At 64.4% G+C, this 9,622-nt stretch overlaps 2 protein-coding genes across 2 annotated transcripts; one reads left to right on the top strand and one right to left on the bottom strand.

Moving 5' to 3' along the window:
- Positions 1–65: 65 nt before the first annotated feature.
- Positions 66–3,669, top strand: THOC3 (THO complex subunit 3). The gene is made up of 6 exons (XM_086621552.1): positions 66–248; positions 751–907; positions 1,759–1,963; positions 2,298–2,459; positions 2,548–2,648; positions 2,964–3,669. The coding sequence occupies exons 1-6, from the start codon at positions 66–68 to the stop codon at positions 3,125–3,127; spliced, it is 972 nt and encodes a 323-aa protein (XP_086477678.1). The 3' UTR covers positions 3,128–3,669.
- A 2,412-nt stretch (positions 3,670–6,081) lies between these two features.
- On the bottom strand, positions 6,082–7,121 carry CPLX2 (complexin 2). The gene is made up of 3 exons (XM_086621667.1): positions 7,091–7,121; positions 6,435–6,610; positions 6,082–6,279 (listed from the first exon to the last, which is right to left on the bottom strand). The coding sequence occupies exons 1-3, from the start codon at positions 7,119–7,121 to the stop codon at positions 6,082–6,084; spliced, it is 405 nt and encodes a 134-aa protein (XP_086477793.1).
- Positions 7,122–9,622: the final 2,501 nt, after the last annotated feature.

Raw genomic sequence — 9,622 nt, 5'->3', positions numbered from 1 at the left:
TGGCGGCGGTGCCCGGGGCGGAAGTTGCGTCAGTGGCGGCGGCGGGGCGGGGCGGCGCCGCCGCCATGGCGCTGTCCCCCTACGTGCAGGCCATGCAGGAGCTGTTCCGCGCCAACACGCGGAGCCGCGAGTTCCCGGCGCACGGCGCCAAAGTGCACTCGGTGGCGTGGAGCTGCTGCGGCCGCCGCCTCGCCTCCGGCTCCTTCGACAAGACCGCCAGCGTCTTCCTGCTGGAGAAGGACCGGCTGGTGAGCTCCTCCGGCGCAGGGCGGGCTGGGGGCGGCGGTTTGGTACCGGGCCCCGGGAGACACCTGGAGCGGCCACTGAGGCCGGTACCGGGGCACCCCGGCAGCCCTTGGGCTGGGACTGGTGATTCGGGCCGGTACCAGCGATCCCTCCGGGCCCGGATGCTCGGGTGGTTTGAACTGGGAGTGAGCCCCGGTGGTCGGTACCAGGCCTGGGAGCAGGGATGCAGGTTGTACTGGGAGAGGGAGGTCGGCAGGGAGCCCGCAGGCCCGTGCCGAGGCCGGGGAGCCAGGGCTGAAGCTGGTGCCTGGCTGGGGAGGTGGGGAGGGCTCCTCCATCCCAGCCGGTCGTGGGTGGGAGCGTGGCTGAAATGGTGGTAGGGTGCTGGGCTGGGCTCCTGACCCATCCTAACTGGCAGCAGAGTGAGGTGCAGCACGCTGGGATCCGGGGCAGGAGGGAGGAAAACCAGGCTCATCCCTCCCGTGAATGGCTGTCTTCTTCCAGGTGAAGGAGAACAACTACCGGGGCCATGGGGACAGTGTGGATCAGCTCTGCTGGCACCCCAGCAACCCTGACCTCTTTGTCACGGCATCTGGGGACAAAACCATCCGCATCTGGGATGTCCGCACCACCAAGTGCATTGCCACTGTCAATACCAAAGGTGAGTCCTTGCCTTCGCAGGAGGGCTGGTGGGTCCCAGCAGAACTTCTTCTGCAGTGGCACGGTGCTTCAGACCCTTTTGGTAGGTGTTGCCAACTGATGCATCTTTGCTGACTGCCTTTATCTTTGTGTTGCACCCATCTTTGAGGAGCAGCAGTGAACGTGAGGGCTGATTTACTCTGGTGTCAGGACTGGAGAAACTACTGAAATACGATGATGGCTGTTAAAATGTTCTGGGTACTTGTGTCTGGAGTCTGAGGGCTGCAAGGCTGGAGACTGGGGAAGGGCATGCTTGCAGAGAGACATGGTGGAAGTAAAAGCTTATGTGGGTTCAGAAAGTGGGTGTTTTAATTCGTGGGCCTGTTTAACCCAGATACCATCTCAGCCCTTGGAAGTCTGCAATTTTGAATTGTTGGGGCCAGCAATGGCGTTGTAAATGGCAAATGGAAACCTGTCTTGTTCGTAACAGTTGTTCATCTGCATTTATTGTTGGCTTCTGCCTTTTCTGGATTTCGAAGATGACTGTGTTAAGAGGATCTTTGAGTTGACCTTGGTGGTGGTTGCTGTGGTCCCATCTTGGCTGAAACGGGAAGGGCAGTGATGTCACGTTGGCTTGAAGCTGTGGTTCTGTTAAGTTTGATTTTCAGTAACTATGTATTTGCTGGACAGCTGCTGTATAGGGTTTGTGTGTTAGACTGCAGACCGGGCAGTCTTTCCTGTTTGGGAGTGGTTTGGAGTTAGTGGAGAAGATGATGGCCTTGGATCAGGAATAAAAGCCGCCCATCTGCTTAACTTGTGACTGCTGTGGGTTGTCGAGTGGAAACAGGACCTGCTGCCTTTCTGTCCCTCCAGGGGAGAACATCAACATCTGTTGGAGCCCTGATGGACAGACCATTGCAGTGGGGAACAAGGATGATGTGGTCACTTTCATTGATGCCAAAACGCATCGCTCCAAAGCTGAGGAACAGTTCAAGTTTGAGGTGAATGAGATCTCCTGGAACAACGATAACAACATGTTCTTCCTCACTAATGGGAACGGCTGCATCAACATCCTCAGGTAGGCACCCGTGGCAGCGGGTGGGCAGGGCAGCTGGCCTGGCTGCGGCAGACATCGGTTTGCAAGCCCCTTTGCTGTTTTTGAGGAAACTGAATCCCACATCCCAGCGATTCCCAGCCCTGGTGGGAATGAACTTGCCTGGAGCTGAGGTTGCCCCAGTTCTGGGCTGGGCTCCCCGAGAGTGACCCTGATGCTTTGCCTCCTTCACTTTGCACTCAAGGTTTCCAAGAGTGTGGGTCTGCACCGGCTTGGTTTGCTCAGTCCCAGTCCCACCTGCCCTGCTTGTAGACGAGCCCTGCACTCCTCTCACTGCCTTCTGCCTTCATCTCCGCAGCTACCCGGAGCTGAAACCCATTCAGTCCATCAACGCCCATCCTTCCAACTGCATCTGCATCAAGTTTGATCCCATGGGAAAGTACTTTGCCACGGGCAGTGCTGACGCGTTAGTCAGCCTCTGGGATGTAGATGAACTGGTGTGTGTGAGGTGCTTCTCAAGGTAGGTAGTGCTGCCCTGAAGTCATCTGCCTCCCCTGTCCAGTGACCGCAGGAGATGGCTCACTGCCTGCTTCGCTCTGTTGCTGCAGGCTTGACTGGCCTGTGCGAACACTGAGCTTTAGCCACGATGGGAAGATGCTGGCATCGGCATCAGAAGATCACTTCATTGACATTGCTGAGGTGGAGACAGGTAATGGGTTTGTTTTTGGGGAACAGCAAGGAGGGAATCGGATGGAGAAGCGGTGGTGGGGCTGGGAGGGCACTGGGAGTGATGGTTTTCTAAGAGCTTGGCTGCACAGAGCAAAGCGCCGTCAGGGGGAGCCTCTGTCTCGTTAGTCTGCGGTAGACATGCATGTCGTGTCTGTGCCTTGTCACCAGGTGATGAAAAGGCGCTGGAGCCGTGTTTGTTCCCGCTCTGCCCTGCGCGGGAGGGAAGCGGGTGCTTGGCTCTGGTGCGCTACGGGCTGGAGGCTCTTCAGGCTGACGTGGCCCCTTTTCCGTGCAGGAGAGAAGCTCTGGGAGGTGCAGTGTGAGTCCCCCACCTTCACAGTGGCCTGGCACCCGAAGAGGCCGCTGCTGGCCTTCGCCTGCGACGACAAAGATGGCAAATACGACAGCAGCCGGGAGGCAGGCACTGTCAAGCTCTTCGGACTCCCCAATGACTCCTAACGAAACTGCACTGGGGGAGACGTTTCCCTGCTCTCAGGGGTCGGAGAGCGTTTAGTTAGTGTGGGTCGGGGTAAGGAGATGGCTTCCCTCCTTACCTGCTTGGCAGTGCTGCGACCTTTGGCTCCGCTCTGTGTGTGCCGCTCTCGGGAGCGTTTGTGTAAAAGCAGCTCGTGTGCCGGGATGGACGGAGGGGACGCTAGCAGGGTCCCCCTCGCCGTCTGAGCGCCGCCGCCGCCTCTGTGGGGCTTGGGGGTGCCTGTTCCAAAGGCAAGCGGCCAGAGAAAGTCAGTCACTGAAGGTGACTGCTGAGGAGCCTCCTTCGAGAGGAGCTCCGCTCTGGCCAGGCTCCCCAGCAGTGATAAGCTGCGTGAGCACCCCCTTGTCCCCCGCAGCCCGGTGGTGAAGGCAGCTCTGGGAACACAGCCTGCCCCTTCCCCTCCCAGATATCCCATGTCCCTTCCCTGCACTGGGGCAGCGAGAGAAGGGTGGGGGGATGTGAGCTGGGGGATGTTTCCCCAGCTGGGGCTTTTTTTTTTTTTTAATATGTGTTGGTTGTTTTTTCTAATTTTGATAAATCCTTTCCATAACGAAGGTGCCTGTGGCTGCTGCAGGGGCAGAAGAGGGGTGCTGGGCTGGGCTGCTCTGCTGCGAGCTCCTCTCCCTGCCTCTGCCTCCTTCCCCCTGGCCGAGGGGTCAGTGTCGAGGGTCCCCCGTGTCTGGACCCCCCGTCCCCGCTGTCCCCGTCTCCTGTCCTGCTCTGTCAGCCCACCAGGGCGCGCTGCGCCCCCGCGCTGGGGACAAGCGGCAGCCGGGGCGCTGCGCGAGGATGGGGACACCGCGGGGCCCGGCCCGCACCGCTGCTCCTGCCTGGCAGCGCCTGGCACGGATGCAGCAGGGCCGTGGCCCCAGGCAGAGCCCTTCCCTGCCCCCGGCCGGGCGTGGCGAGTAGTACCTCCCCCGTCCCCGCTCCCCAGGGAGCTGTGGGGCTTTCTGCGCCCCTGCGCCAGCTTGCAGGATAGATGGTCGCCGCAGAGGAGGTGCGGGCGCAGCCTGCCTGCAATGGAGACCTTGCCTGCAAGATCTCTATCATTTCCTACCCTAATATTTTCTTCTGACAAGCTTTTCCAGGTGACTGCTCTGCTGATGCTGCCTCGGTAACAGCTGAGCTCTTTGCTGGTAAATGATGGCAAATCACTCGAAGCCGAGGCCAGTTCTGGATGGAGGCCTCCAGGGCTGTGCCAAGCCTGGGCATTGCCAGGGACCCTGCCTTGCTGGGGGGCATGAGGTGCCCCATTGCCCAGGGCCTTCCTGTAGTCTCATGCCCCTGCTCTTCCGGGACAGAAGGCTGGGACCTGCCAGAAACGGCCCTTATACCCCAGGGGTATCCCCAGTCATTCTGTGAGGGGAGTCTTAAGAGTCAGGGGGAAGGGGCAGAAGCCTCCTCTGCCCACCAGCAGCCATCCCTTTTCCCTCATCCCCAACGTTGGAGAAGGCACCTGCAGGGTGGACAGAGATGTGAGGAGGCAGTCGGACTGAGCAGGGCTCTGGGAACTGTGCGTGGCTTCTCCCTTCATCTGTAGCCTGGCTTGGGTGCTGCCAACGGTGGGCCTGGTGGCCTCCCCTAGTGTGATGAGCTGCTAGGTCTCAGCCCAGAGGGGGATGGAGGGGTGAGGGAGCTGGCATGGGGCCCCAGGAAGCAATGTCTGAGGAGAGACCTGAGCAATGTACAAATCTCTTTATTTTATTAGTTTGTCAAAGACTAGTTCGAGCAGGATGGTCACAGCATGTCTGCGAGGCCCCGAGCCGTCTGCTGCCTCCCAGGGAGGGCCCTGGTGAGCAGCTGGGGGCTGTGGCGGAGGAAGCACGGGGAGAGGGGAGCACGGTGTGGCAAGGGACGGGCTGGGGCGAGGGCATGGTCCAGTGTCCCCCCGTTGGGGTGCAAGCAGCAGCTCCTAGGACATGCCCGGGGCGCTTGCCCAGAGATCCCCTCCCAGGCCTGGGGGACCCGTGTGTCCAGCCTTGGGTGGGGGGCAGCTGGGTGCTCCCAGCCTGGGACTGGCCTGGCAGCCCTCAGCCCTCCACTGGCTTTATTGCAGGGGGCAGAGCGGGGGCCCCAGCAGCGCGGTGGGGGACTCTCGGCTCAGCGCCACGGGAACTTGGGGGTGGGAGTGTGAGCAGCGGACACGAGGACGCATGGAGCGACGGGGTGCACCCTGGCACAGAGACACTAATGCGAGAACGGGGGCCAGTGGGGCCGAGACACGGACGAGCGAGTGGCGGGGACGGGGCTGGGGGGACGAGGCAGGGGGGTCCCTGCCCCGCACGCGCCTTTGTACACGGTCGGTGGAGCGCGGCGCCCGCTCCTCCCGGTGCTGAAGTATTGCAGTCTAACTGATATATGGCTTTAACTATGGGGCCAGAGATGCGGGGAGGGGGGGGGTCCCCTCCAACCCCCCAGTGCTGGGGCACACTGGGCAACCCCGAGGGACCCCCGTACCCGGGGACCGGGGATGGGGGAGCTGTGATAGGGCGCCTGGCTTTGTGCTTTGGGCTTGGCCCAGGGCGGGATGGGGCAGGGGGATGGCAGTGCTGGGGACGAGGGCAGGCGAAGGGAGGCCTGCCAGGGTCCCCTGGGAGGGCAGGAGGGGCAGGGCAGGGGGCACAGGGAGCCACCCCGGGGGAGTCTGGTAGGGCCTGGGGTGCCCCCAGCCTGCGGCGAGGTTACATCAGTGCATTTGGTCCCGGTTCACCCTGTCCAGCCAGGGCCGCTCCCCTTTGGCATGGCGTGGTGGGGGGGCCCTGCCTGGACAGGACGGGGCGGGTTTTGGTCTGGTCAGGGGAAAGGGCAGGAGGGGGTGCAGGGACCCCCCCCTGGGGCCAAGGGAACTGATGGAGGGGTTGGAGGGGAGAGGGCGCCCGTGCCCCAGCACCCCATGGCAGGGTTGGCGGTGCTATTACTTCTTGAACATATCCTGCAGCGGGCCGGGCAGGTACTTGAGGACGGTGTCCAGGATGCTCTCCTCCTCCTCCTCTTCCTCGTCCCCGCAGCCCGCTGGGATCGCCTTCTTGGGGCGCGTCAGGCTGCCCTCACACGGCTGCTCCAGTGCAGCTTTCTCCTCCGCCTCCTTTTCCTCCTTCTTCTTCAGCCCGTACTGCGAGGACACAGGCCCTCAGCAGGGCAGGCAGCAGGTGCTGCCTGCACTGTGCCCCGTGCCCATCACTGCTGCCTCAGGCCATCCTCCTGCCCTGCCCGCTCCCTGTCCCAGCCCCACCCCGGGTGCTTTGGGCAGGGGAACTGTGTGCCCACCTTGTCACGGATCTGCTGCCGGACTTTCTCCCGCTCGGCTTCCATGCGGGCGTGCTTGGCTTTCCGCTCCTCCTCCTGTTGGCGCAGGGCCTCCTGCCTCTCCTCCTCCTTCTTCTGTGCGTCAGGGTCCTTCTCCTCCTCGCCCCCCAGCATCTTCCCCATGTCCTTGGTGGCCCCTGTGCAGCACAAGACCATTGTCTGGTCCCTAAGGGTGCTGCAGCCCGGTGCTGGCTGCCCAAGCCCCTGTAGAGGCAGGGAGGGCACGGAGCCCCCCTGGCAAGGATGACCAGGGATGTCCCCAGGGCCACCACAGCAGAGCCGGCTGCAGACAGGCTCCAGAGGCTGTGGGGATAAGGAGTGCCGTGGGCTGGCTGTGCTGCCCTAGTTTGGCGTCAGCCGGGGGAGATGCCGGCAGCTCCTTCGGTGCTGGCACCCAGGGGACCCGCTGGGGGAATCCCACTCAGTGGCGGGAGAGCTGGGATTCCCCAGCCAGGCGCTGCCGGTGCTGGGAACAGGAGCCCCGGAAGGCTCTGGCAGCAGCTCCCTGCTGCCGGCGGCTCTTCCAGTGGCTTGGTCCCCCTGCCACATCCCTCCCACTGTGCTCCCCAGGGTGCTGGGCCAGCATCGTTCCCAGAGGGGGGACAGCACACACTCACCGCCCAGTGCTTGCTTCATGACGAAGTCCATGGTGCCGGTGTGTGCGTGCGGCTAGGCCAGTGCCCAGCGCTCATCCACTGCCGTCCGGGCTCGCTGACCAGGGCCACCTGCACAGGCAGAGAGGGATGTGGTTGGGGATGCTGTGCCTGGGGTCCCCACCACTCGGGCACGAGGGATGGGATGGTCTCTGGGGCTGCAGGATGCACTGTCTGCATCTCTAGCCCCAAATACCTTCCAGGATGCTCAGAGGGACATTTTGGGGTCTGCAGGCAGAGAGTAGGCAGATCTGCCTGCTGGCAGTGCCTGTTCCCCTCGGCACCCTCCCCACATCCCTGCTGGCCTTGGGGATCTGTGGAGAGACCCCAGAGGGACTTTCCACCCCAGCACTGCCCTCAGTGGAGCAGCAGGAGCCTGGGCACCCTGGTGTGCTGCCTGGGGGGCTGTCGGGATGGGGACCCTCCACGCCACCACCACTGCATGCCCTCACTTTGACGAGGGGATGTCAGACCCTGCCTGGGGATGCCAGTGTGGCACAGCTGGACACGGAGTGTTGTGTGTGCGCATGTGTGTCCGTCGCAACGCGTGTGCTCTGCAGAGGGATGGAGAAGAGGCTGTTGGCAGGTTGTGACAGTGTTTGGGGCTGCAGGGGTTGTAGGCAGCAGCCCGTCGCTCTGTGTGTGATCCCGGCGGGTGCTGAGGATGGGTGGCAACAGCGTGCAGGGGGCCTGCATGTGCAGGATGGAGCGTGTGTGCGTGCTCTGTGTGTGTGAGCTGTATGTGCAGGCTGCGTTGGGTCAAGAGGTGCGTTTGCAGGCTGTGTTTGCATGGGGGGGGCATTGTGCATGCCCGTGCGCGCGTGTCTGATGTTTAAGTTTGTGGGGCTGCAAGCTGCGTGTGCCCACACGCTGTGCGGGTTTGCAGCCGGTTTGCAAGCTTTGAGTGTGCGCGTGCATGAGTTTCGGGGTTTGCAAGCTCTGCGGATGCGTGTGCAAGGGCGTGCATGGGTGAGTGTGCGCGCACAGGTCCGCAGGCTCTGTTTGTGTGCGCGCTGTGTGTTGGTGCTGCGCGTATGTGTTTGCCCACTGTGTAGGGGGGTTTGCGGGCTGTGTCTGTGTGTGTGGGGGGGGCTGTGTGTGCCGGTCTGTGGGTTTGCAGGCTGTACGGGAAGGGGATGCACACAAATTTGCAGACTGTGCTGCGTGTGTGTACGTGTGGGGGTGTTGCAGGCTGTTTGCATGCTCGGGGTGTGTGTGCGTGTGTGAGGGTGTAGGGGGTGGGATGTGGGATGTGGGGAGTGGTGCCCTTGCCCCCGGTGTGCCCTGTGTGTGCGCAGGGGGCTGCAGGCTGTGCTCACAGCCTGGGTGTGCAGTTTGCAGTGTGAGTGCATGTGTTCGTGTGTGTGTCTGTGCACATGCCTGGTGGGTGCTGCAGCCTCGCAGGTACCCCCACCCCGGCTCCCCGGGACCCCGCTGGGCTGCGGGGGAGATCCACGAACCGGGACCCGCGGAAGTTTGTTGCTCCCAGCCCCGGGGCACCCCGCGGCACCGAGGGGGGGGCTCCTGCAGGCGGTACCGTGCTGAGCCCCGGTGACGCGGCGGGGGGGCTCAGGGGACACCAGGGACGAAGAGATACCGGGCAGCATCGGGACGGGGGGGCTGCAGGGAGGGTGCAAGGGACAGCGGGGGCCGTTGGGACACGGGTGGCATCGGAACACCGGGGCCGCGCGTGGAGGAGGGCAGCGACACGGGAGTACGCGGGGGACACCGAGGGGTGCAGGGACGCGGGCGATGCGGGGGGGACACAGCAGACAGACGGGGGCACCGGCAGCCGCCGGGGCCGCACGGACTGCAGCGACGCAGGCGACGCGGGGGGGCGCCGGGAGGGCGGGGGACAGCGGGGACACGGGACGTAGGGGACACCCGGCATGCGGGGGACACCGGGACCGCAGGGGGGTGCGGAACCCGGGAGACGCACCGCGAGGGGAGCGCAGGCACACGGAGGACCTGGGACGGGGGGTACGCACCGGGGGCGCAGGGGACACCGGAGACGCGGGGGGGGGCCGCAGGGACACGGGAAGGGCGGGAGCCTCGGTGGAGGGGGGTCGCGCAGAGGACGCGGTGCCGCGGGGACCCGCCGCCCCCCCCACACCCCCCGGTAGATGCGGCGTGGAGCCCCGCCCGCCGCCCGGGGCCGCCCGGTGCCGCAGCGGCGGCGCGGCACGGCACTCACCGGCTCCGCCGCTGCTCTCCGCTGCCGCCGCTCCGCCCTCCCGCCCCGCCCCGCCGCGGCCCGGCCTCTGCCCGCCCCCGGCGGCACGCGTGGGCCCGCCCGGGGCGACACCCCCCGCCCGCCACCGCGCAGCCCGGCCCCCCACGAGGGGGATATGCGGGACACCCCCCTTCCCCCCGGGAAACGCCGCACGACCCCCGGGGAAACGTCCCAGAGCCCGTGGGGGCCCCCGGGGAGCTCCGCACCGCTCCCCAGGATGCGGACGGGGCCCCCGGACTCCCCCCCTCCCCAACCGCGCTCCC

The sequence above is a fragment of the Tauraco erythrolophus genome, chromosome 16, assembly GCF_009769465.1.
Source record: "Tauraco erythrolophus isolate bTauEry1 chromosome 16, bTauEry1.pri, whole genome shotgun sequence".
NCBI classification, from domain to species: Eukaryota; Metazoa; Chordata; class Aves; order Musophagiformes; family Musophagidae; genus Tauraco; species Tauraco erythrolophus.
This window is presented reverse-complemented; position numbering and strand designations above follow the sequence as displayed.